General features: G+C 52.4%; 2 protein-coding genes and 1 long non-coding RNA gene across 3 annotated transcripts in view; 1 reads left to right on the top strand and 2 right to left on the bottom strand.

The window, feature by feature from the left end:
* HMCES (5-hydroxymethylcytosine binding, ES cell specific) overlaps nt 1-5,712 on the top strand; it is a 30,261-nt gene extending 24,549 nt beyond the window's left edge. Inside the window, exons 6-7 of the mRNA XM_032267976.1 lie at nt 1,272-1,464; nt 3,584-5,712. Coding sequence (XP_032123867.1) covers nt 1,272-1,464; nt 3,584-3,817 — 427 coding nt within the window. The 3' untranslated portion in view covers nt 3,818-5,712. The remainder of the gene's footprint in view (nt 1-1,271; nt 1,465-3,583) is intronic.
* Nucleotides 5,713-14,341: 8,629 nt separating this feature from the next.
* Nucleotides 14,342-16,629, bottom strand: LOC116542835 (histone H1x). The gene has a single exon (XM_032267988.1). The coding sequence runs from the start codon at nt 15,480-15,482 to the stop codon at nt 14,838-14,840; it is 645 nt and encodes a 214-aa protein (XP_032123879.1). The 5' UTR covers nt 15,483-16,629; the 3' UTR covers nt 14,342-14,837.
* Nucleotides 16,630-23,234: 6,605 nt separating this feature from the next.
* Nucleotides 23,235-26,748, bottom strand: LOC116542836. Its single transcript, XR_004265368.1, has 2 exons — nt 26,254-26,748; nt 23,235-24,958 (listed from the first exon to the last, which is right to left on the bottom strand). It is a non-coding gene; the product is annotated as an uncharacterized LOC116542836 (long non-coding RNA).
* Nucleotides 26,749-27,445: the final 697 nt, after the last annotated feature.

Genomic DNA, 27,445 nt, shown 5'->3' with positions numbered 1-27,445 from the left:
AAAAAAAAAAAAAAAAAAAAAAAAAAAATGTCTCCATTCACATGCACTGTCTACCATGTTTTGAGCCAGGAAGCTTAGGCATGTTTGAGATGTTAAATGGGTGTCTTTTTATATAGAGAGAAAAGTTCAGAAAGGCAAAAGAATAGTAAAAAACAATTTTGTAAAATAGTATGCAGTGAGCCAAAGTGTAGTGGTCATTGTTTGAGATGTGTGCATTTTGTGCAGTTCTGCAAGGCACAGTTCAGCTGGGTGCAATTTTCTTTGTTCACTTTGTGTTTCTTACAGATGAAATTGTGCAAAAGCAAACACAAAATTTGCATTGTGCTCCAATTTCTCTCCAATATATCAGTTGCATTGGAACAGATTTACATTTTAAACACAAGCATTGGCAGAACTGACTTTACTTGTATTGTACCTTTATAATTTCTGCCAGAGCTGAGTACTCCCTGAAGTGATTTTTTGGAGTTCTCCTGAAAAGAATGCAGTGTGACACCTGTCAGTATTACCTGCGTTAGCCTTGTCCTAGGCTATATCTGTGAAAATATGCTTTCATGTGATATAGTAGTTCTCTTCCAGTAATTAATCTTTAAAAATTCTATTTCATTTAATCTGAATCACCGTTCATTTAAAAATGTGCCATTATTTTATACATTACAGTATTTAACATTATTTTATATGTTGTATATATATTTAGGAGACAAATCAACATTTGTCTGTATCTGGTACCACCCAATAAAGTGTGTGCCACACTTTGCATTGACCTGGAACATAAAACTGGAAGCTAAACCTAGTATATTTTCCTTATATCTTCTGGGTACCCGGAGTCATGTTTGACAGCTTCTCTGCTTTTCTGACTCATGGTTTGCTTTGGTTCACAATTTTCTTATTATAAGTCTTTTAGAAGTGGTGAGGTTTGAGATTGCTGTTGATAGACAAGTGTTCAAGATGTATTTTCCCTTCATTATAGGCTGGGGTGTCATAGAAAGTTTACCGATTTGCTAGAGTGGACACTGGAGTACTCTAGACCAGTCATATACTCTTTCTTCACTGTCTTTGCCATGAAACTTTATAACCTGGCTTTTCAGGTGTTGCATCTGGTGTCCTGTCAGCCTGTGCTTAGAGAGCACGTGGCAGCAATTAGCATATGAGGCGCAGAGGTAGGGCAAGCTCCCCTTATGATATTTGAGCTATCAGCTGACTCAAGTCTCTCTCCCTTCTCTGCTTATTCTCACACTCCCTCTCCCAACCATTGTCTTGACTTCCCTGGCCAGGATGCCTGCCATATTAGATGGGGAGGAGGCAGTTTCTAAATGGCTTGACTTTGGTGAAGTCTCAACTCGGGAAGCTCTGAAATTAATCCACCCAACAGAGAACATCACCTTCCATCCAGTCTCTTCTGTGGTGAACAACTCACGAAACAACTCTCCTGAGTGTCTGGCTCCTGTTAACTTGGTGGTCAAAAAGGTAGGGGCCTGTGACTGGTACAGTCCTTTTTGAGCTTTCTGTCTTCTGTCAGTATGCCCTTTCTTTTAGGATGTGGCCTTTTATGATCATCCCTTTAATTTGGACCATCAAAAGCTCTCATACTCCTTGTACACAGCAAGGTAGTATAGAGCAGCGATTCTCAAACCTAGCTGTGACTCAGAGTCCCCAGGAGGAGAACTCTTTCAAAATGTAAATGCTGGACCCTATCCAGACATTCTGAATCAACAGTTAGAGCTAGACTTGGGCTTCTGTATAATTTAGAAGCTTCAACTGGGTGCAGTGGCTCATGCCTGTAATCCCAGCACTTAGAAGGCAGAGGTGCGAGGGTAGCTTTACCCCAAGAGTTCAGACCTGCCTGGGCAATGTAGTGAGACCCCATTCTCCACAAAAAGGGGGGGAAAACAAAAAAGCTTCTTTGGTGAGGCTGATAAACCAAGTTTGAGGACTCCTAATCTAGACAGTGATTGTGAGAAAGACAGAGGAGCCCTTGACCATATTATGGCTCCATCCCCAACTGATTTTTGGTGTCACTTTTCTGTATCTTTGCTTTCCCAACTACTAGTTGGAGGAGGTCCAGTCCTTAGTTTCCTTCGGGAAGACTTGACAGCATTCCTACCATGAACCTTAACTTAGAATTAGCAAGGATCCAGAGGGTGTATTCTAGGGAGGGAAGGCAAACAAGCAGGCTTGCAGTGGGAAGAGAAGTTCCAGAGCAAAAAGCTGGCCCCCACTGACATTTGAGGGTAAGGGTTTAGGAGTAGTGATTGTTGTTAGGTGGCATAGAGGAACTTGAAGTAGGACATACTTGGAATCTTCCAAGAATAGACATTTTAGAATGCTGTGTTAAGGATGATTGCAAGAACAGCTGCTCCCCCTCTCAAGTTTTTTCCATACCCACAGTCAGTGTCATCTTTTTTTCTTTTGTCTTGATTCTGATAAACTCCTGCAATGGTGGCACTTTTTAAAAATTAGATAACTCTAAAACTAATTATATATACAGTTGAATATTCCTTATCCAAAATGCTTGGGACCAGAAGTGTTTTAGATTTTTGATTTTTTCAAATTTTGGAAGATTTGCGTTATATACTTCCTAGTTGAGTATCCCAAATCAGCATTTCCTTTCAGAATCATGTAAGCACTCAAAAAGTTTAGGATTTTGGAGCATTTTGGATCTTGGATTTTCAGAGTTAGGATGCTCAACCTATATTCATTTCGGACTAGACACTGCCTCATTTCTACCATGGTCTTTTTTTTTTTTTTTAAGAGATGGGGTCATGCTCTGTCGCTCAGGCTAGACTGCAGTGGCATGATCATAGTTCATTGTAGCCTCAAACTCCTGGGCTCAAATGATCCTCCCACCTCAGCCTCCCAGGTAGCTGGGACTACAAGCGTGTACCACCATGCCCTGCTCTTTTTTTTTTTTTTTTTTTTTTTTTAAATAGAGATAGGGTCTTCCTATGTTTTCTAGGCTGGTCTCAAACTCCTGGGCTCAAGCAGTCCTCCCACCTCAGCCTCCCAAAATGCTGGATTACAGGCATGCACCACTCCACCTAGCCCTGCCATGGTATTTACTACAAAAGATGTCACATTCTGGAGAGGTGGCATTGTGCTAATTCAGAACCTTTTGGTTCAGGACTGGAGTGTGATATACAGGAAGCAGACGGGAGTAGTGACGGTCAAAAGATTGTCCAGATTGTCTGCACAAAGAGGAAACGATTTAGCCTCATCACAGTGGCTGCTGGAAGTTCTTCCATATTGCTCCAGTCTCATTTTCCAACATTCCCCCCGGGTCATGCTGAATTACATTCTTTTCCCGGAGAATGCTTCATTCTCTGCACATTTGGAATGCCTTTCAGCGTCATCTCTGTCTGGTCCCACACACTCCTCTGTGAAACCTTCTCTAAGAGCTACTTTCCTGCCCTTTAGAACACACTCCTCTCTTCCCACTCTTGACTGGTGGGCCCCAGCTGGCCCTTAATAACGTTTTCCAAGCCTGGGTCAGTACCTAATGGCTCTTCCCCTGTTTCTTCCCTTGGACTTCACCTTTTCCCAAAAACTTGAGCTGAATGGTTTGAGCTTTTTTTCCTCCTTCTCCTAGGAGCTCAAGGCAAGTGGCAGTAGCCAGAGGATGTTGCAGTGGCTGGCCACAAAGTCACCCAAAAAGGAAGACTCAAAAACACCCCAAAAGGAAGAGTCAGATGTTCCCCAGTGGTCCAGCCAGTTCCTGCAGAAGAGTTCACTCCCCACCAAGAGAGGCACTGCAGGACTCCTAGAGCAATGGCTGAAGCGAGAGAAGGAGGAACCTGTGGCCAAGCGTCCTTACAGCCAGTGACACAGGACTTTCAGAGACCAAGACCAGGGTCTGCTGCACTGCTGTTCTGATAATAGGTTCTTAAATTGTATGTGTGTAGTTTGCTTTGGGAGGAGGTAGCTTAGTATTAGTTGACAGTTGTGGGCTCATGGGAAAGTCGGCTTCCTTGCCATGAGTAGGAGCCCCTAGTGGGGCTGGTGGACAGCTTTGGAAGAGGTGTCATGCTTCTGTCACCAGCCATGTGGGCCCCATAGGGGCACCGTACCTGCTGCTCTTTCCTGGCAGGGCTGGTGGAGTCTTCCCTTAAACCATGCCTTACCCAGCTGGGAAGTCTCTGCCCTGACCTGGTATTCCTCATAGTAAGCTGTTTTCTGCTCAGCCACTGGGCTCTTTCTGTCTTGGGTACGTTCTTAAAATGTGTTTTTTTTTTTTTTCCTGAATAAATTATATTTGATGAACTTCTGCCTACATTTTGGAAAATGATGCTGGTGGGGAAATTTCTGGATCTTGTTTTTCTTCTAGAATATGTCCTCAGGAATGGATTTTATCACAAATGGGGCATGGGGCTTTCTGAGGAAATAACTACAAAAAGTCTTGGTGGCAGGCTCCTTATTTAGTCTCTTTTTCTTTCACTCTTGATGCATGGAAGTTGTCTGAATCCTTTGGCTTAAAACCAGCCTGAGTGGAGTGCTTGCCATAGCAGAGCCTGTCCGTACCGCAGGGAGCATCAGATCTAGGTGAGAAGCCTCTGGAAATACTCCTGACTTCTGGTAAGAGCAGGGCACAGAAGATGACATGGGCTTGGGGGCTTCATTCCGAGGGCCTGGAACTAAGGCTGTTCTGGGGCTGAACACCTGCCCCAGCCTGGGCCAGAGCTCCTATGATTTGTTCTGCCAGCTTTCCTTGCCTTTCCTTCCTAGCAATGAATCACTTTATAAATTAAGTATTTATTTTGGGGCCTTTTTCTGTTGTCTGTCTCCCCACCCAGATCATTAGTTCCATGAAAGCAGAGACCACTTTTTCACCATTATTTTCTCCCAATATTAGTAGGTGTGCAAATACATGTCCAGTGAATTTGCACTTACCCATGCCCAGCCCTGTGCAAAGAACTGACAGGTACTAATTAACCAGACAGCACACCTTGCAATTAACTACTTGCACGTGTATGCTTGGAAGGGCTGTGACCAATGGAGAGAGCTCCTTTGGTAGATGGGGGTGTTAGGCTAGGCTTCTCTCTCCTGTAAACCCTGGGGAAGACAAGGTGGAAGGGGGCCTTCCCAGGTATTAAGGTGGGAAGGAAAGGACCAGTCTCCAGCAGCGTCTGGGTCAGTCCTCTTTCCAGCATCCAGAAGGGAGGCATTCACAAAAGCTGTCCCAAGCAGCTGGAAGGAAGCAGCTTCCCAGAGAAGACCAGGAAGACGGCAGTGCCGAGCCCAGAAAGCTCCTGGCGCAGCGCATGCCGCCGATTGCGATTGCGATCGAGGGGTTGGTTGGGGGATGCAGGCCCCAGTCTCTATGCAAATCAGGGATCAGAAGATCGGAATTTCCACCAATCAGCGGAAAGCCTTGGCCGTGTAACTGTTAATAGGAGACTGCAGTGCCACGCCACAGGCCTTTCTGCTGGTTTCGGGAAGGGTGGGGACCAACGTGGGGCTCCCACCCCGACCCCTGCCCAAGGCCGCCGTCCCCTCCTTTTTTTTAAATTCCTCTTTTGAATGCCCTCCCTTCCGGTTGAGAGGCGGGGTTAGCCCGTATACTGTCTGTAACCCTGCGCTGTGAAGGCGGGGGCTTCTTTCACTGTGGCCTCCCTTTGTGGGCGGATCTGTGTGGGATTTGGTTGTTTTGTTAAGAGATTTTAAAAATTAAGATGACTTACTGGTATGACTATTTTGTCATATTTGCTTCCAGTTTAATAACAAAAATGAAATTCCCTTTGTTTTTCATTATCATCTCCCCACTGTTTCTCATGGTTGCAAATTATTTTGCTGACGTCTTCTCATTTTAACAGGAAAGAATATAATGCCTGCAGGGGCATGTTTCCTTTTCATTCAGGTTTTTATACTTTCATATAAATGTGATGTTAGAAGTAAATCCTGGCCTGGCGCGGTGACTCACATTTGTAATACTAGCACTTTGGGAAGCCGAGGCGGATGGATCACCTGAGGCCAGGCGTTCAGGACCAGCGTGGTCAACATGGTGAAACCCTGTCTACTAAAATTCAGAAATTAGCCAGGCATGATGGCAGGTGCCTGTAATCCCAGCTATTCGGGAGACTGGTTTGAACCCAGGAGATGGTGGTTGCAGTGAGCCCAGATCGCACCACTGCACTCCAGCCTGTGTGGCTGAGTTAGACTCTGTCTCAGAAAAAAAAAAAAAAAGCAGCAGCAAATCCTTATGTCTGAGAGCATACAGTACCATTTTATGAGTTTCAGGTTTACATAAATGCTATCATCTTGGTTTTTCTTAAGTTATCAGCTTTACTAAGTATTGCCAAATTGGTCTCCAAATTTTCATGTATTTCAGGTACATAAGAATGTTCATTAAGCCGGGCGCGGTGTCTCACGCCTGTAATCCTAGCACTTTGGGAGGCTGAGGTGGGTGGATCACCTGAGGTCAGGAGTTCAAAACCAGCCTGGCCATCATGGTGAAGTGAAACCCCACTTTAAAAAAAAAGAAAAGTAAATTAATTTTTAAAAAAAAGAATCTTCATTTTCCCACCTTGCCAACATTTAATCCTGTTTACTAGAGCAACGCAGCATCTTTCCCTGTCTTTCATTCTTAGTCAAATCTCAGGGACCAAACGGTAGCTCCCACCTGCCTGTCTGGGTGTGCCTAGGTGGAGCCAAGCCCCCTTACCATTCTCTGGAGCAGGTGGGGGCAGGCCTAGGATGTGGTCATCTGGCCCCTCTGCTTGGCTCCCAGATATAGCCCTTCCCACCTCCCTCCCTTTCACCTCTAGCAGTGACCCGGCTTGGCTCCAAGCCTTAAGGGTATGCTTCCCTGCACTGTAGCCTTCCAGGAGGCAGAGGGTCCCTGGGACTTCTGGTTCTGATGGATACAGGTGTCTGCCCCTCAGTCCTATCTGCAGTCCATCTTGATCCATTGTCTCATGCAAGGCTTATATGCCTAAAGCTGAACCTGCTTTGTGTGGAGGTGGAAGCAGACCCAGGCAAGGGCATATGCTGTGACATAGCAAAGTTAAGGACAACTCCAAGGGACTCCTGGCTTGGGAGGGGCATATCAGCTTGGGGAAGTTGGATGAGATCTTGCTCATTGCCCAGAAGGACTCGGAGAGTGGGTGTTGGGGGCAGGGGGGAACCAAAGGCAGTACGGGAGGCCTCAGACTCCTAGATTCCTTCCTGGGCCTGTAGGAACTCCCCCTTCTTACCTGGGCCTCTTTCTTAGCGAGAGTGAGGAGTAAGTGATGGGAAGGGTTGAACCTCATTCCCTGGGGATAGGAGCTGTCGCTCAGGCTCCTCTGAGGACCCTCTGGGTCCTCAGACATACAAAACTTTTTTTTTTTTTCAAGACAGCGTCTTGCTCTGTCACCCAGGCTGGAGTGCAGTGGTGTGGTCTTGGCTCACCGCAACCTCTGCCTCCTGGGCTCAAGTGATTCTCCCACCTCAACCTCCCAAGTAGCTGGGACTACAGGCGCACACCACCACATCCGGCTAATTTTCATATTTTTTATAGAGATGGGGGTCTCACTGTTTTGCCCAGACTGATCTTGAACTCCTGGGCTCAAGCGATCCTCCCGCCTCAGCCTCCCAAAGTGCTAGGATTAAAGGTGTGAACCATGGCACTACCCAACACCCTCATTCTACCACAGAAAGTTGTAAAAGGCAGTCTTTCACAGTCCCTAACCAAGGCAGCCAGAAGAAGGATAGGGGTTGGGAGAGGCAAGAAGAGGTGGGCAAGAAAAGGAGCCTCTGGGAGGGCATATTTATAGGGTGCACTGGGCAAGGCTCTGGTGTCCAAATGACAACCGTCTACGGAGAGGTTGTTACCCAGGTGTAGACGCTCAGCACTAGCAGGTAAGTCTCTGGCTTTTACCAGCTTATGGCTTCCTTTGGTTCAGTCTCCTTCAGGACACCACCATTTGGGGCTTCTTGTGAAGTGGCCAGAAGAGCCCTCATAGAAGATCCAGTTGAGAAATCTCAAAGTTGGGGAACTTCAGGCCACATTTAGCTCACACAGTGATTTTGTTTGACCCATACAGTATTTATTTATTTTTAAATTCTGATAAAATGCACATAAAATTTGCTATCTTAGCCTTTTTTTATTTTATTTATTTATTTTTTTAAGACAGAGGACTCACTCTGTCCCCAAGGCTGGAGTGCAGTGGCTCATTCTCAACTCGCTGCAACCTCCGCCTTCCAAGTTCAAGTGATTCTCCTGCCTCAGCCTCCTGAGTAGCTGGGACCATGCCCAGATAATTTTTGTATTTTTAGTAGAGATGGGGTTTTGCCGTGTTGGCCAGGCTGGTCTCAAACTCCTGAGCTCAGGTGATCCGCCTGCCTCAGCCTCCCAAAGTGCTGGAATTACAAGCGTGAGCCACTGTGCCCTGCCAAACATTTAAAAATATACATTCAATACTGTTAATCGTATTCACACTGTTGTGCAACCAGTCTCTGAAACATTTTCATCTTACAAAAGTAGAAGTTAAACAACTCCCCATATTTTCCTCCCCTCAGCTCTTGATAACCACCATTCTACTTTCTATCCCTGTGAATTTGACTACTCTAGATACCTTATTTAAGTGGAATCATGCAGTGTTTGTCTTTTGTCACTGGCTATTTTCACTCAGCATAATGTTCCCAAGGTTCATCCCTGTTGTAGCATGGGTAAGAATTTCCTTCCTTTTTAAGGCCAAATAATATTCCATTGTATGAGTAGATCACATATTTGAAAATCTACTCATCTGTCAGTGGACACTTGAGCTGCTTCCACCTCTTGGCTATTGTGAATAGTGCTACTGTGAACATGGATGTGCTCTTCTCATCACTACTTTCCATTCCTTTGAGTATTTACCCACAAGTGGAATTGCTGGATTGCACAGTAATTATGTTTAATTTTTGGAGAAACTGCCATACTGTTTTCCATAGCACTTGGACCATTTTACATTCCTTAAAACCGTATAAAAGTGTTCCAACTTCCCCCCACATCTTTGCCAACGCTTGCTATGTTCTGTGTTTTTGTTTTTTTTTTTTCTTTTTGAGACAGGGTCCGTCCGGCTCTGTTGCCCGGGTTGGAGTGCAGTGGCGTAATCTTGGCTCACCGCAGCCTCCGCCTACTGGGCTCAAGCGCTTTTCCCACCTCAGCCTCCTGAGTAGCTGGAATTACAGGTACACACCACCATGCCCGGCTAAGTTTTGTATTTTTTGTAGAGATGGTCTCGTTATGTTGCCTAGGCTGGTCTTGAACTCCTGGGCTCTAGTGATCCTCCTACATTGGCCTTGATTATAAGTCACCATGCCCAGCCCTGTTTTTTGATAGTAGCCATTCTAATGGGTATGAGGTATTTGTTTTTTAAGCCCATATTTTAAAAGAATGGGAAATTTCAGAAAATAGTTTCCACTTTGAAAAATTTGGGGGAGGTGCCTCGGACAACCAGGCCCCATGTAGGACCACTGGTACACTGAGGTAACCTCCCCAAACCTCCCTGGATGGCCAGACCACTCCCAACCTCCTTGCAAATTTTCAGGAGGTGCTTCTTCCAACATTATTTGGAAAACTGGGAAGCTCTGAAAAGAGTCGGTAAGACCCGGGTAGTCACTGCCCCTCTTCAGGTGGAGTCTGTATCTTCCAGTTGGCCAGAATGCTCTACCTGGTCTGGAGCCCTCACCACCCACCACACCCATTTTTAATTGTGGAATTGGGAGGGCTTTGTAACATGCCAACTTGGCCCAGCTGAACCATATTTTCTGGAACTCCCTGACTGGTATGTTTTCCATTAGAGTGGGCCAGGAGGCAGATTCTCACCAGATTTGGAAGGAAGCAACCATTTGGATTGCTGATCTGCTGACTCACCTGATTGGCATGAAGCAGCACCTGGACGTGCAATTGCTATACTTTCCCTGGACTTTCCTTCAATTTTCCTGACTCCTGGGCCAGGTGTATGCATGTTTAGCTCTGTGACTAAGGGTCCCAGCTTCTATCTTCATCAGTGAGGTCAGAGGCAACAAGAATAGACACAGGTTTCAGTCTGTCCTCATGGGTCCCCTCTGTGGTAGTCGGGTTTCAGTATGCTCATGTGCTCATGGTCTTTCTCTCCTAACCACCTGCCTGTGGACTTCAAGCCCCATCAGTCCTGGAGATACAAGCCTTAAAGAAACTGCTTAATCAGCCCCTACAGTTGTGCAAACCAGTTCCCTGGTTTTCCTTCTTCATTGAGTTGACGTGGGAACCTGAAGCCCTGCTGACTTCTCTGGCCTCATGCCTTGTCACATCTCCCTCGCTGCTTTTACACCTTTCACCATTCCCCAAAACCAGCGGCCTGTGCTACTGTGGGGTTTCCAGTCTGGAATGTCCCTACCAGGAACCTGCTGGTTTATCTGTCCTTCTGCAAGTGGCTGAGTCCCATCACTGCCTCTGCTCCCATTCACCCCCAGCCTGGCACAGTCCAAGAGAAGGGGACCCAGCCAGGAGGTGTTGAATGAATGACTGTGGACTAAGCCTTTGGCATATGAGATGTTTTGTTCTCCTATACCTCTGCAAGTATCACCACCCCCAGCTTGCAAGTGTAAGTAGCCCTAACAGCAGTTGCTATGGGAAGAACCAGGACCTCTTTCCCTCCCCATAACTGGTGGAGCTGTTGGAAGAGCTAATATGCCCTGGGCCACATCACCCAAGATCTGATGACTGGGACAGTGAGATGGTAGCACCCCTTGTGCTAGGAGCTCAGACCCTCCGCAACAGGCCCTGTGCTCAGCTCCAAACCCTGCCCTGGCAGAGAGACAGCTTTAGGTCAGGTTGGTCTAGGGACATTGACTGGAGATCCCCTTCTACCAGTCACTAAGGCTACACACCCTGGGATGGGGCCTTTGCAGTCTGCAGAGGTGTCCTGGGGCCAGGGAGAAGGCAGACTGGGGGACCCAGAAGGCATACATGAGATGTTGAGGAGGCTCAGAGGGAGGAGGCAACATCACAAGCAGAGTAGCCCTGGTGATAGGTAGGGTGCTAACCACAGGGGGATACAAGGGATTGGGGGTGCAGAGGCTGGAGATCCTGGCCAGAGGCAGTGTGATCAGACTCTGCCTAGTGAGCAGATGAGTGATTAAGTCTTTCTTAGCACCATTTACATATGAGGAAACTGAGACTTAGGGAGAACAATCTTGCCTCGGTCCCAAAGATCATAGTGGAGATAGGCCCACTATGGTAGCATCTAGCACAGGCCTGCTCCCACCTGCCCGCTCCTGATATTTAATACTAATCCACGCTAGCCTGCAGAGGAGAGCTCAAGCCCGGGCTGTCTTACACACAAGTTCTTTGCCTCCTTGCGCTGCTGCCGGGGTTACCTCCTCTAGAAAGCCCTCCTCCTTAGCCTCACAGTGTCAAGTGCCTTCAATGTTCAGCTGGAAGTGAGGCTCCTTGAAGCCAAGTCCAGGAGACACAGTAAGTAAATGGTGGATCCTGAACTCCCCAGGCCCCTGTAGGAGCTGAGCATCAAGGCAGAAAAATACAGGCTTTGGAGCTTCACAGAGCAGGTCTGAATCCTGACCTGGCTACTTGGTGGCTGTGTGGCCTCCCAGAGTCTCAGCAACTGCATCAGTAAAACTGGCTCTTGAACACCCTTTTTCAAGATTGGGGTTGTTTTGAGGTTGAGATCAGGCCTGTGAGTCCTCAAAGCACCAGACAGTGAGTACTCAGGTGTGGTTGGCTGTGGTCATATGGCTTCAACTTACGGCACCTATCAGGGATGTGGGACCTACTCACAGAGGTTCCATAAAGTCAGAAAACCACCCAGCTGAAGGAGCCAAGTGACCAAGCTGGGAAAAAGGGAGCGGAGGGTCCTTTGGGCAAAGAATGGGACTCCAGAAGGGTGGTTCAGAGAAAGAGCAATCTGAAAGGATGACAAGGTCTAGGATGGGCATGTGGGGAGGGTAAGGTGAGCCAAAGGAGTGAGAGACCAGGACGCAAGCTACAGAAACCCCACTCAAACTAATGTATGCAAAAAGCAATGTATAGGCTCCAGAATAGTCACGGCTCTTCAAGCTTCAGGCATGGCTCGATCCAGAAGCTCCGTTAATGTCATCAAGCATCTGTCCATTTTCTGGCTCCAACTTTCTCTGTCTTGGCTGATTATTCAGGGGGGCTCTCCCTGTATGTTGACAAAGATAGTCACTGGCAACTCTGGACCCATGTCCCTAACATTTAGTGATCCCAGTGAAAGAGCACCTGTTTCTCAGCAGTTCCAGGAAAAGTCCCAGGATTGACTTGCATTGAACCCACTGGATCAAGAACCCATTTCTGACCTAATCACTGTGGCTAAGTGAACAACTTACTGAACACTTATTGGCCAGGTCCAGAGTCATGTGACCACTTGAGTTCCCAAGGGAAGCTGAGTCCCCAAGGGAAGCTGACAATATCAGCAAAGTAGAAGGCCCGTCCTGCTGAGGGCTGGTCTTAAGTGCCCCTGGAGGAGGGTGCAAGCCTCAGGGTAGGGAAGACAGCAAGCTGGGGCCCATGTCAAGGAGTGCAGAGCGGGTGACAGGACGCAGGGGTGGGAGGCAGCACCAGAGGAAGCCACTAGTGGAAGCAGTTGGTATGAACAACAAAGGGTAGATGGAAAGGCAATGAGGAATAAGGACAGCCCGAAGAGCCATTTGGGGCACTGGATTTAGCTGGCCAGCAGCGTCATCTCTTTAGAATCCTGGGAGTACCAAGGCCTCTCCTGGACCCTAGCTGCTGGTGGCCTATTGGCTGGCCCTGCAGGCAGCATGGGACAGGCCTGGGCTGGCACTTGGACATAATGGGATGTCCTCAAAGGACAGATGGTTAGCAAGGTGGAGGCCTTGATTAGGGAGGGAGGTTCAGGGAGGGATAAAACTCAGTGGTCATGGAGCACTTGAACAGGCAGGCAGGAAGGAGCAGCGTCCACAGAGGACAGATGTCTGAGGCCTTGGTGCCCATGGTCCCTGTTGCAGCCCTTCCCAGCCCTCTCTGAACCCCAGAACCACCTGAGGAGCTGGTCAGAAGGCTGATTCCCAGGCCCAGCTCCAGAGATTCAGATTTGGACAACTCCTAGTTGGACATGAGCTGGCAGCATGGGTGGAGGCACCGGCCTAGGCCTACCTGACTCCCAGGTGCTCATGGGCCCTCACATCCCCAACAGCCACAGCCGTCTGTTTTTTTTATGATGGTGCCTCTGTCCTCATCATTCACTGTTTCCACACTAGTCAGGAAGATTGGGCAGGGCAGGAACCTGGGCTGGTTTTGTCCACTGCTGTGTCCTCAGCGCTTGGCCCAGGACAGGGCAGGTAGAAATCCCACTGGTACCTGGCTCTGCAGTTCAGTAAGGCAGGAGGCAGCCGGGGAGCCTCCAAGGGGTTATGAAGACTTGCAGAGGGAGTGGAGTGGCCACTCACTCAGGTGGCAGAGAGGTCTGCAAGGCCCAGATTAGGGGTAGCAGCAGGCTACCTCTGTGGCTCCTCTCCAGCAATGCTCCCTCCCCTCCAGTCTATTGCCAGGAGGCCCTGCCCCCACCTGTAGTTTCTGGAGTATGTTACACAGGGGGTAAAACGAGCTCTCCTGCATTCTCACTTAATCCAGCCCAGGCTCACTCACGCCGAAGACTATGTACCCTCTGTTTTAGAACCTTCCCCATTTTTCCACTGCCCCCAGAAGCCTGTTTTGCAGTTGTCCATTCTTAGAGACATCTGTTAGAATAGACCTTGGCCTACTACCCAACTGGACGGACAACTATTCCATATGCTGGACACCAGGGTGTCCCAGGGCTGGGGATCCTTCTGCTCCTCATTTTTCCAGCAATCCTTTGGGTTCCGTCTGTACTCTAGATTAACCAATAGGCTCAAAGAGGGCAAATACCGTTCTGAGACACTTTGGGTTGTGCTCGCGTGAGATGAATGCTTGGCAACTCCATTGTTTCTGGCCACCATACCTGTCCCTGTCACATCTCACCCTCTCACTGTAGTCAGAAAAACAAAGCTCTGTAAAGGGCCAGTTTGGTGGGACTTTGTAATGACTCCCTTGTTGGAGGCCAAGCTGAGCTCCCCTGCAGGGCCCTGACCATTAACCATGAAAACCTGTTAGTCCCCACTCTTCCCGCGGCCCCCCCCACCAATGGCCGATGGACCAGTGTGGGGGCAAACAGGCCTATCCCTCCCAAGGGACCGAACTTGTCTACCTCCCTGCCCCAGGTCACCCTAAGTTCGTTACAGGCCAGCAATTTCCCTCTTGCTTAAGGCCCCTGGCTCTAGGCTTAACCCTATCAACAGATTGGGGTATTGTGATCCGAGGGGTCCCCCCATCCAACCCTGCGTGCGGGAGGCACACATCCATATTCCACTCACATTAAACAAGAGGTTGAAAGGTTTAAACGCTTTATTGTGCCCAAAAAAGGCCCATGGAATGAAGGGAAGCGCCGCGCAGCCCTGAGCCCGGAGCGATTGTTTGTCGCGCACCCAAAGGCAGAGAGGATTGGGAAGCCAGGAAGGGATGCGCGGCCGCCGCGTACCCGCGCGCCTGGGCCCGGCCAACCAGCGGCCCCCGCCTGGGTGGGCAGGCGCGGCCTCGGATATTGGCGCCTAGGGGCCGGTAACCATGACGACGGCCGTTGCCAAGGCTGAGAGCCAATAGAGGCGTCGCCAGGGCTGTTTCAAAAACCTAAAGCAAACAACGAAAAACGCTGCTACATCGTTGGGGGAGGGGAGGGACGAAGAGGGCTCGGGGCCCCTCCCTGCGGCTGAGACAGGCCCCGCGGCCCCAGCCGGGGCAAGCCTTACAAAATCTACGTCACTTGGGGTAGAAAAACAAAAACACTAAAAAGCCCACGCCGGCCACTCGGACCGGGCTGGCGCGCTCACTTGCGGCCCTTGGGCACTTTGGGGACGCTGGGCTTGGCCGCCTTCTTCACCTTCTTGCCCCCGGCGGCCGCCGTCTTCTTAGCCTTGCCGCCTTTGTCCTTCTTGGTGGTAGCGCCCTTCTTGTGCGAGCGCTGTTCCGGCTTCTGGCCCCTGGCGGGCTTCTTGTCTGCGCTGCGCCGGGAGCCGGCCGCGCCCGGGGCCGCCTTCTTTGCTTTGTGCGCGGCAGGCACCGGGGCGGTGGCGGCCGCCTGGGCTCCGCGCCGCTCTCCGCCGCCCTCCAGCTTCTTGCGGTTGAGCTTGAATGAGCCGTTGGCGCCAGTGCCCTTCACCTGCAGAAGCGTGTCGTTCTGCACCAGCGCCTTGATGGAGTACTTGAGGTAAGTGCGCCCGTTCTGCTGGTCGAACCAGGGCACCTTCTTGGCCTCGGTGTAGATCTTGGCCAGCGACGAGCCGTTGCGCTCGCCCAGCCTGCGGATGGTCTCCACCACCAGCTGGCTGTACTTGCCCGGCTGGTTCTTCTTCTTGCTGTTCTTCCTTTTCTTAGATGGGGAGAGCGCCGCCGAGCCGCCAGCCTTGGTCACCTTCTTGGCCATCCCCTCGGCGGTCGTCACCGGCAAGGCCTCCTCGAGCTCCACGGACATGGTAGCAAGCGGGTTGGTGGAGGGCGGCGCGCGGAAGCCGGGAGGCCGCGCCGGGAAGAGGAAGGCGAGGGGCCGAGGGGGTGCAGGGGGGCTGGGGGCGCGCGGCGGCTCCAGACGGGAGCGGCCGCGGCCGGGCCTGGGGCCGGGCGGCAGGGCTGGGGTAGGGGCCGGGCCGGGCCGGAGCGAGGGTGGGGGGCCCGGAGCCGGGGCCGGGTTAGGGGACCGAGTTGGGGTCGGAGACCGAGTCCGAACCGGCGGCTGGAGCTGGGGACGCAGACCTAGGCCGAGCTGGAGAGAAGAGGAATCCCGCCGAACGCGCGCGGCCGCCGCTGCTTCCTCTGGCGCCTCTGGAGCTCGCTGAGCGTGCGCGGTGCGCTCTGGTGAGGAGGGCGATTCCCTCGGCTTTTTATAGGTTCATGGCGGACCACGTTGAGAACAACAACAGCCTGGTCCGGGGCCAGCGCCAACTTGTGCTTCTTGGAGCCCCTTCTCTGGCCGCTAGCTGCTCGGACTGCGCCTCTCCAGCGCCACTGCGCCCGCAGCGGGGCGCCCCAGACGGGGCCTGAGCTCCCAACGCAGTGGAGAGGCGGCTTGCGTCCTGGAAGAGCTCAGCAAAGGCGAACGGAGAGGTGCACCCTAGGCTGCGGGAGCGCGAGAGGAGGGGGGCACCTCGTTTGGAGGCCAATAGCGCGGGCCCCAGAGGAGGACCCACGGCCAGGAGCTTGGCGGCCGGCAGCCCAGAGAATGCCACGGGCACTCGAGCCCTGGCCCGGCCTGGGGGGATCCAGGCCTGCCCGCAAGAGGAGCTTTAATTTGTCCAAACTAACACAGGGCGCGCCCTCACGTGGTCGGCTGGGGCAACGTGAACTGCGCTAGGACTTCCTTGGGGGGTTTTCCACCCCATCCAAAGGGGATGGCGGATGGGAGGCACCCTCCAGCTGCACCCATGGGGTCTGGTTGTGCCTCTGGGGGCCTGGACACAACCCGGAGAATGGAGGACGACGGCAGGGCGTCTCCGGGGACACAGCCTCGCCGCTCCCCCCACCCGGTCGCTGCTGATGTTCCCAGGGCCTCATTTTGTGATGGACAAGTAGCTGCTGCAGGTCCTCCCAAAGCCGAATGGGGGCTCCAGGGTGGGACAGGGTGGGCGGGGGTGAGGCTGTGACACCCGAAGGAGTTCCTGTGAGAGGATGGGGAAGGGATTCGCTCTTAGTTCCTGGGCGCACCCCTCCCTGTCTACCGTGAGCAGAGAAATGCTGGCGGGAACACAGCAAAGGAGACCGGGTCCTGGAGGGTGGTCCCGGGCTCTACCCTCCCCGAGGGGCTTGTGCAAGCCTGATGGCCCAAGCTCTGCTGACTCTAGTATTGGGGGTGCATAGGAGACACAGGACAGTTTTTGTTGAAGACAGCGCAGTCTCCACTTGGGGAAGCTGAGACCAGGGTGAGATGCGAGGGGATGCGAGGGGATCCCTTTGGGGGTAGGTGATGTAGGGCACAGGAGTGGGGTTGGGGCTGGGGAGTGGCAGGGGTGCAGGCAGGAAACAGTCTCCTGAGGTCCAGCATAGGAAAGCGATGGAAGTGTAAGGTGGGTGGGGACAGGACGCTGGTGAATTGTGGTTCCCAGATGGAGGAACAGGTACATTTACAGGTGGACAGAGCAAGAGGCCCTGACAGAGCAAGGTGGGTGGGTGCATTTGTGGCCTTGGGCCCAAGCAGGCTTCTCTGGGTGAGGGCTGGTAGTGCCTCCCTTTTTTTCCAGCTCACCCCTTTCACACACACACCCCATTTTGTTACCCTGACAAGGGAATAAACCCTAGAGAGGAAGAAGCAAGGCTTAGAGGAGGAAACAGTGAGCCTGGATGGGTTTTTTGGGGGAAGGCTGGCAGGGTCATGGAGTCAGGAAACAGCCTTTGCCTCCAGAGCACTGGGTACCCCAAGAAAAGTGAGAAGAGAGATTGCAGCCCAGGTCCCTGCAGAGGAAGATGGGCTCCTTTCCCAGGAAGGGCCAGATGAGTGGACTGTCCCCAGGACACAGGACAACCTTGAGGGCCTGAGGCCTCCATCTCTTTGAGGATGGACCATGTGAATTTCCTAACAGAGAACCCAGATGGGTTTCTGAAAACACCTCCCAGAGCCTGCAGAGACCGCACAGCTGTTTCCAGGCTAGGCTGCATGGAGGACATGAGAGGAGCAGCCAGCTGTGCGTGCCACACCACTGATCAGGGTGCCCAGGAGCAGGGGCTCTCTGAGGATTTGCAGAGGGGACTCTAGGGAGAGGAACGTGGTGGCCACAGCTGGAGTGACTGTGGTGCACAGAGATGGGATGGGAGCAGGAAACCCAGAAGAGCTGGCTGCAGAACCAGGTAGAGGGGAGGCAGCCCGGCTGTGGCCCAGAGGGGTTGATATGGTTTGGATCTGTGTTCCCACCCACATTTCAGATTCAGTTTTAATCCCCAGTACTGGAGGTGGGTCCTGGTGGGAGAAGATCGGATCATGGGGGTGGATTCTAATGGTTTAGCACCATCCCCTTGGTGCTGTCCTCATGATAGTGAGTTATCATGAGATCTGGTTGTTTGAAAGTGTGTGGCACCTCCCCCAAGTCTCTTGGTCCCGCCCCTGCCATGTAGGACACCTGCTCCACTTACCTTCTGCCATGAGTAAAAGCTCCCCGAGGCCTCCCAAGACGCAGATGCTCCATGCTTCCTGTACAGCCTGCAGAACCGTGAGCCAATTAAACCTCTTTTCTTTATAAATCACCCAGTCTCAGGTATTTCTGTATAGCCTTGTGAGAATGGAGTAATACAAGGGGCTCGAGCCTGGGTCTTCTGGAAAGTCAAAGGGCGAGCAGAAGTGATGCTCCTGAAGGAGCCTAAGCCAAAGGTGACAGGACCATTGCTCAGCCTTTTGTGCAGCCACCGTGGGGAGAGGAGTTTGCTGGAGGTGTCACTCTGGAGCTGGCTGCAAATTCAGGCTGGGCCAGGGACATTCCTGGGTCATCTGTGCTGGGGGAAGGGAGGATGCTCTAGTGGAGACAGGAACAGGGTCAGGGAGGAAGGCAGGACCCAGGTGTGGCCTCCTTCATGAAATCTGAGGAGAGGAGATGCGGGAGAGGAGGACTGGGCACCACATCCAGCACAGCCACTCACGTAAAGTGGAGCCACAGTCCAGGAGGCTGAGGAAAGTGGCCAGGCTCCCGGCCACCTTCACTTGAGAACCAGGCTGGGACCGCAGGGGAGAAGAAGTCAGCACAGGGCTGGAGCCCTGCGGTCAGGGCAGTACTGTCTAGGCCCTTGAGGAGGACACGGAGGATGAGCTCAGATCCCAAGCCAGCCTCGGGTACACGGGCTGGGGCTGGCTCCTTGGCCTGTCAGTGGAGGGGAGGCTTTTGCCAAGAGGGAGGCTGCCTGTGGCCCAGGGCTCAGGAAGACTAATCCTAGACTTTGGGAGCTGGCAGGGACCAAGAGGGATCTTCCACTTGCCCTCATGATATGGAGGAGGCAACTGAGGCCTAGGGAGGGGGTTAGCCAGGAGAAGACCAGGACTTGGGCTGAGGTCTTGCAGCCTTCAGGGTGCCTCTCACCCCCCACGCTCCTGCTCACCCCTTCTGCATCACCCACCAAGGAAACCATAGGTGGGGAAGGTCCCAGGTCCTCGACCAAAAAAAAAAAAAAGGCCAAATATGAGAAAAGGAGCTTCTGGAAGTGGCCAGGGCCTAGCAGAGACCAGGCAAGACCACGTGCCCAGCACCTGAGTTGCCCCTTCCCTGGGCCTGGCCAGTCTGGAGGAGGCTGTGGCCGGTAAGCAGTGGATTTTGAGGGACAGAACCTGGAAGGGGCTCTGTGGCTGCTGGGCTTTCTCCCTCCTCCCTCTCTCAGGATCATTCAGTCCTGGGGCTGCAAACACCACCAGTACCCTGATGACGCAGGCCCTTTCTCCAGCCCGAGGGCGGCCTCTCTCCCTTGTAGATCCCCGCATCCCGTTCCTCCTGCCACACACACCTGGAGTCTGGGTGTGGCCAACACAGACCCCGCTCCTCCCAAACCTTTGCCAGTGATTCTGCCCAGAGGTGGGACTGCTCCTGATTTCCCAACTCTCTCAATCCAACCTATGGCTTCCCACCTGTCTACCCCAGAACTAGTCCTACGGCGGCCCAGCTCCCACCTCTCCATCCTTTCCCCCTGGCCTCCATTTCTCTCTGCACAGCCCCAACACTGAATTCTGCGCGGTGAGTCTTGCCTCTGCCAAAAGGTCTCCAATGGCTTCTCACCTGATGTAGCGTAGTCTTCTGGCGCCTTTGCCATTGGCCTCTACAGGGCTCTGACCGCATCTGCCCTGCTCATTGCTCAGCCCCACTGGCTGTTTTGCTGATCACAAGTCCTCATGACTAGGGACTTGCTATGGTGGCCCCGTGGTGGCTCCTGCCCTGGCCGGCCTCCCTAGACCCCTCCCTAGGGCTCCTCCCAGAGCACTCTGCCTGCCTGGCTCACAGCCCCTGCCATCTAGTGTGTCCATTGAGTCTCCGGCTGTGAGCTAAGTGCAGGATGTGGGGCGGCCATGCTCCCAGCTGCACCAAGGCAGGGTGGACGCAGCATGCTCTCGACATAGACACACGTGCAGCAGCAACGGATGGGAGGGAGGACAGGCGTCAGGCACTCCTGTCTGGGCCTGGACCTGGCTCTCCTTCAAACTCTGGATGTGACCCCTTCCCCACCACCCCTGCCCAGCCTCAGTCTTCCAGTTTGTATAAAGGGGCTGGATGTGTGGAGTGTGAATGATTAGCTTGACAGTCTGATTCTGGGCCTCCAGACACACACCATTCACACCCATAGTTGACACACTCAGAAACCTACTCACTTGCACTCAGATTTACCTTCACACATGCACATTTCCCCATCTGTCTGACACCCCTTTCCAGACCACAAAGCATTCTGAGCTCAGCCTCTGTCACACAGGGTTCCAGGTGTTTCCGGGGCTCAGCAGGGAGAAAGCCAGGATGTGCTCCCTGACCCTCGGCAGGGCAGGTGGAGAATGGATTCTCAGTCTCTGAGGTCGCCCCCTCCAGCTTGGGAGATGGAGGTGGGTGGGTGGCGGGCAGAGGCCTCCTCCCTATCCCCCTCTCCTAGAGCCTTGCCACTGTGGCACCCTCTGTCCTCCAGCCCTGCAGGGGCTCTGCTGCGGGGCCGGTGTGCAGGCTTGCAGGCTCTGGAGATGTCCCGGGATGCCTTGGCATGGGAGTGCCACTAGAGACAGGATTCCTCCTCGATTGACCTGCATGGGGGCTCCTGCTGCTTTGGGGGCTACTCTTCAGCAGCTGAGACAGGAAATGACCCCACCTCATCCCCCAGCCAGGACCTGAGGAGGAACTCACCTCTGACAGGTAGGCCTTGTTGCTGAACTTGTCAAAAACTTCAATGGTGATTTCATATAGGCGGCCAGTCTCTAGCACCCACCTGTCACCAGGATGAACAGTGAATCCTAAAACAGAAAGGGGGAGCCCGAGCACTCTGGCCGCAGGGGCAGCAGGGCAGAAGAGAATGGGACCACCACCCTCAGCACAGGAGCCCTCAGCATCCACCTGGGAAGCTCCACACCACCCACCTGTGGGCCCCACTCCACCCACCTGCGGGCCCCACACCACCCACCTGAAGACCCCACTCCACCCACCTGCGGGCCCCACACCACCCACCTGAAGACCCCACTCCACCCACCTGCGGACCCCACACCACCCACCTGCGGACCCCACACCACCCACTTGAAGACCCCACTCCACCCACCTGCGGGCCCCACACCACCCACCTGTGGGCCCCACTCCACCCACCTGCAGGCCCCACACCACCCACCTGAAGACCCCACTCTACCCACCTGCAGGCCCCACAACTCTGGCCCTTGCCTCCTCTGTGGAGAGGGACCTGCTGCTGAGGAGCAGAAGCTTGATGCCGCCTTCAGCCCTGAGTCCTGAACTGACCTTGTCAGGACCAACCCTGGACTCATCCCACTCTGTCTGATCAAGGCTTCTTCAAACTCATTCTTGTCCTCAGTGGGTCTATGCTCAGAATCCACAGCAGCTCTGTTCTCAACACGCAGCAGGTCTACACTCTGATCCCTCGACAGGTCTACGCTCTGAAACCTCGGCAGGTCTACACTCTGAACCCTCAGGAGGTCTACACTCTGAACCTTCGGCGGGTGCACGCTCAGAACCCTCGGCGGGTCTACCTTGAAGCCAAGTTTAGATATTAACCAGGAAAGCCAGCAGTCCAGTCTCCAGAGGATCTACCTCCCCTGTCCTGCAGGAGGGCTGCAGGAAAATGTTAAGCAATTCAACCTAACAAACATTTACCTGATGCCAGCTGGGCAAAGTCCAGTGTCAGACACAAAAGAGTCCAGAAGAATGAACTGATGCCAGTTTTGTCCTCCGAGTGCTGGTCTTGACAAGTCACAGTAGAAAATGTCCTCCACCCTAGGGTCAGTGAAGGGTCCACTGAAGAGCTGAGGAACATCGAAGGGAGAAACAAGTCCCACCTTGGGCAGCCAGGGTGGGCTCCCTGGAGGAGGGAACACCTGCGAGGCAATGCCAGAGGAAGCATGACTTCTGAAAGTAGAGTGCAGGAGGGGAAGGTGCTCCAGGTAGAAGAGGCAACATAGGGAAAGGTGAGGAGGGGGCATCTTTGGAATCCCTGAGCTAGTCCAGCTCTGCTGTGAGAACACTCACTGGAGACAGGCGCTCTGCAGGCGGCTACTGGCCAAAAAGGCAGATCCCAGCCACTTGGGGAGGGCCCCCAATGCCCAGGAAAATGCAGCAGCAGGAGACAGGCCGTGTGTCCAGGCGGAAAAGAGCTCAGGCAACAGTCAGACATCCTGGATCCCAGCCTCTGCTCAGCAACCCATGAGCTGTGTGACCGTGGGCAAGTTACTGAAGCTGAACCTCAGCTTCCTCGTCTATACAGTGGGCATCAGACCATTTGTAAGCATAAGACACTGCACTTACTAAGGGGACAACACACTGCCTGGCACTGTTGAGCAATTATCTTTCTGGACATTCATCAGTCTGGATAAGGCACATCCTTTCTGGGACTGCCAGACACTCAAAGCTTCCAAGAGTCAAGTTCATCTTCATGGTGAAGACTGACCAGAAGAGAGGTCGCAGGCTCAGAAAAAAGGCAAAAGGATGATGAAAATACTCATCAAAGTATTTCGGGGCAAGGAGGACCACTTAGAAAGCATTACGCCCTCATGGTGGGCGAGGAAGGGAGTTAACCATTTCCTTGATGCAAAGGTAGGCCCTTGACATGGGCTGTTGGTAAATGACCCAGTCTGTGGAGACCAGATAATGTTCTACTCTGGAACTGGCCGCAGGGGCCATCAGCCCTTCAGGAGTTGGGGGGAGTGTGAGAGGAAACTATCCAGAGGTGCCAGGATGTCCTGGCATAACAGTGGTCACAGAAGGCCCAGAACAGGCACCTCCCCAGTCCCAACATCTCCACAACCTGCCTGGGGAGAACGGATGCACACTTAGGAAAGAATTGACTTTAAAGGGGCTTAACTAGAACTACAGGATGAGCCATAGCAAGTGCTGGCCAAGACGTGGAGATCATGGCACCTTCACACACTGCCCCCGGGAATCTGAAAAGGGCAGCCACTTGGGAAATTGCCTGGCAGCTCCCAAACAGTTAAACACAGAGTTATTCTATGCTCCAGCAATTCCACTCCTAGGTGTCGACCCAAGAGACTGGAAAATACACGTCCACGTGTGAATGCTCTCACCAGCTTTATTCATAACCGCCAACATGTGAAAACAATGCAGAGTCCATCAAAGGATGAACAGAGAAACAAAACACCATTCACCCCTGCGATGGAAAGTTATTTAACAACAAAAAGGAACCAAGTGTGGATACACACAGCAACACAGATGAACTCTGAAAAACGTGCTCAGTGAGAGAAGCCAGTCACAAAAGACTGCACACATGGTTGTATACAGCTACACGCACTGTGACTCAATTCCCATGAAACGTCCAGAACGGGCAAATGCAAAGAGACAGAAAGCAGATTCGTGGTCATCAGGGGCTGGAAGAGGAGAGAATGGGGAGTGACTGCAATGAGTGTGGCGCTTCCTTTTGGGGTGATGAAAATGTTCTGAAGTTGGACACTGGTGATGGTTGCACAACTGTGAATCTACCAAAAAGTGCTGAATCGTACCCTTGAAATGGGTGAATTTCATGTGATATAAATCTTGATAAAAATAAACAGCTATTTTTTAAAAAGTGACTTAAGGCAGGAAACAGAACAGAGTAGTTATGAACAGGGATTGCAAACTACAGCCCCTGGGCCAAATCTATCCCCCTATTTCTATAAATAAAGTTTTATTAGAACACAGCCATGCCCATTCATTTCTGCATCATCTATGGCTGCTTTAGTGAGACAATGACAGAGCTGCATAGTTGCCACAGAGACCATATGGCCAGGAAAGTCCACAATATTTCCATCCAGCCCTCCACAGAAGGGTCAACTCTGGGGCCAGTCTCGGCTGCTTGCGAGCTCCGCATCTGTTGTGTGTGTGTGTGCACACTCGGGTGAGTGTGTGGGTATGTTCACTCTGTGCCTGCATCGTCGGGTTGCCAAACGGCAAATGAGCTAGGGTGTGTGAAGTGCTCCTAGGAAGGCCTGGCTGCAAGGTGGACTCAAACTTTGCCTGTTCTGCTCCCAAGAACAGCTTATGCTCCCAAAAGTCCTGCATACAAGCTTCCATAACCTCCTGCACCTACCCCTTCCTCTGCTTCCCTCTGCTTTGAGAAAAAGGTGAATCCCAAGCCAACAGGCAGGACCCTGTACACCATGCATCTCATCCTGCTCCATGCTTCAGTCTCCTCCAGGATGAAAGGACCTTTCGTGCCTGGCACACAGGATCTAAGTTCTGGACCAGGAAGCAAAACCCACCCCAAGAGCCGGAGCAGGAGGCATGGCCCAGCCAGCCTCTCCCAGCCTCCCACTGGGGCTGAGAATGCTGGCTTCCCCAAGACTGCTGCCCCAAGGACCAGCGCTGTGACCAGCAGGGTCTGGCTCCAGGGTCTGCCACAGCTCTGAGCACACCAGCCCCGCTGCAGGGGCCCCTGAGCGCCAGGAGTGGCCATGGCTCGATGCCACTAAGGGCTTGGGACCCACCTCGCAGGTGGATTCTGCCTCTTCAGCACCTCCCCTAGCAGCAACTTCACCTCCCTGACTGGAGCTGCCCTCCAGGGGACCTGCAGGGCTGGACACCAGAGAAGAGGGGAATACAGAGAGGCCAGGGTCATGGTGAGGGGACAATCTGGCATGGGCTGCAGCAGACAAACAGGCAGGGGGACGTCCTCACCCTCGGAGTCCAGGGCCTGGATCTTCAGCTCCAGTGGGGTCTTCCAGGTAGAGCTCACGGGTGGTGGAAACAATCTGGATGCCTTGGATGAGGTCCACGATGGCGTCACAGAGCAGGACCTGGCCTGTGGCTGGAGAGACCCCAGGGAGGGTCAGCACTAAAGACAGTCCCCACCCCTGGCTCTACCTCTAAGCCTTGCAGGCTTACACTCTGGCTAAGACCCCAGCGATCACCAACTTCACCCTCAGAAGCCAAGCAGCTGCCTTGCACACAGCCCCACTGAAAGTTAACAGGGACTTCCAGAAAGGAAGGGCTGTGGGGGCCTTGTCACCACCTGCTCTGGCTTTTCCAGCGGGGCACCAGCATTTAAAGCTGTGGGCAAAGGAAACCCTAGGAAAACTTAGTTTTGTTCAGGGTGTGACCATTCAGCGAAGTGACAAGGGCTGCAATTTGAAGAGTTCCCATCCCAGAGATGAGAGCCCTGTCCCTTCTCTGAGATTAGGGATTACGCTGGTGGTTTTGTTTATTTTCTTATTTTATTATTATTACTTTTTTGAGACCAAGTTTTGCTCTTTCCGCCCAGGCTGGAGTGCAATGGTGCCATCTCGGCTCACTGCAACCTCCACTTCCAGGTTCAAGCAATTCTTCTACTTCAGCCTCCTGAGTAACTGGGATTACATGCTCCGCCTAATTTTATTTATTTATTTATTTATTTTTGTATTTTTAGTAGAGACAGATTTTCACCATGTTGACCAGGCTGGTTTCTAACTCCTGACCTCAGGTGATTCTCCTGCCTTGGCTTCCAAAGTGCTGGGATTACAGGCCTGAGCCACCATGCCCAACCCGGTTTGTTTATTTTTGCTTCTTTTGAGACAGGGTCTCAATTTGTTGCCCAGGCTGGAGTGCAGTGGCTCCTGGGGTCAAGTGATTTTCCTGCCTTGGCCTCCCTAGTATCTGGGACCACAGGCATACACCACCATGCCTAGCTAATATTTAAAACATTTTTATAGAGTCAGAGTCTTGCATTGTTGCCTAGGCTGGTCTTACACTCCTGGGTTCAAGTAATTCTCCTGCCTTGGCCTCCCAAAATGCTAGGATTACAGGTGTGAGCCATTGTACCTGGCCTATGCTGGTGTATTTATATGATTACCAAATATATTATAGAAGGGGCGCATGGACACTCATACCGATTTTTTTTACTTGCTCTATAAATAAGGTACTTAAATGGCATTACCTGGGGAATTCTCAAATATAGGGATAGCAGTAGGATAAAAAATGTTTCTGACTGTTCTGTAGGTACCATATAGCAATACTTGTGCATTGTTAACATTGTTTTATTGGAAAGAAATACAGTCCCGTGTATCAAAAGCCTTAGAAATAGACTGAGCGAGGTGGCTCATGCCTGTAAGGGCACTCAGCCCTTACTGATGTCCTCTGCGAAGATGATGCTGGTGAGGCAGGCAGGCTGGGTCAGGTGGGCCTGCACCACCGCCTTCTGGGAGCACTGCTGCTCATCCAGGCCCAGCGGCTTGATACTGGCCACCTCCGGCTGGATGGACAAGCTGCAGTGGAGGAAGAGAGCTTTTACTCTCTAGAGCTGCACTGCAAGGCACAGCGGGGTCCAGACACCAGTCTGTGGCTCCCATCTGGGGTGCTGTCTTGGACTCAAAGACAGAATTGAGGTGGGCAGCCTAACACCAGCTTCAAACCCAGAGGAGACATGAGGCCCTGCCGAGGCTCCTCCAGTTAAGACCTCCACAACCTGAGGGCTGTGGGCCTGTGTGCACAGTCCCCATGGAGCAAATCAAACAGGAGACCTCAGACCTGGAAATGAACTCAAGGTTCAACAGATGGCCACCGTCCAAGACTCCTGCAGATGTGGGAGTCATTTCAATATCAGCAGGAAAGGGATCCCATGAGGGACACATGGCACAGGGAGGGAGCACAGGCATCTCAGCCAACCTCTAGCTCAGGTCAGGCACACAGCAGGCTGCGGGCATCAGCTTCCAACCCCAGCTGATTCTACTAATCCTGGAAATCACTGCCTGTAATGATAACCACAATCACGAGCGCCCAGCACCTGCGAAGCAAATATTATAGCCGTGGTGGGGCCGCAGGCAAATAAACACATCCACAAATGAACCTGACATTCTGTGAGTCAATTTCGCTAGGGGGGATAACAGGAGGAAGCCAAGTGTGTTAATGGCCCTGGGCCCAGGTGAGAGGGGGATGAGCGGCAGAGGACAGCAGACTCCACGCTGGGTGCTCCCAGGTAGCACGTGCTGTCTGCAGAAGGGCGCTCAGGCCTGGTGCACAGGTGGAGTGTGTGGTCTCTGAGGGAATGCAGGATCAAGGTGAGGCAGGGCCATGGCAAGCAGCCAGCCATGCTGCCCTCAGAGAGCGTACAGTGTGGCCAAAGCCCCAGGAGGGTCTACTGTGCAGTGCCTGGCGCTCGTCTCTTGGGGCTGCACCCAGCACAGCACCCAACACAAAGCAGACACGCCGGGGGTCTCCTCGTCCTCCCAACTTTGCCTAGACTCACTGTCAGAAACTGCCTGGTGTCAAAACACAATGGTACGGAACACACCCAGGCAGATGTCCCGCCTTCTGGCTGGAT

Source organism: Sapajus apella, unplaced genomic scaffold (genome assembly GCF_009761245.1).
Source record: "Sapajus apella isolate SASKATOON/1434 unplaced genomic scaffold, GSC_monkey_1.0 scaffold174, whole genome shotgun sequence".
Classification (NCBI taxonomy): domain Eukaryota; kingdom Metazoa; phylum Chordata; class Mammalia; order Primates; family Cebidae; genus Sapajus; species Sapajus apella.
Note: the sequence above shows the minus strand (reverse complement) of the source record. Positions and strands in the feature narration are given on the sequence as shown.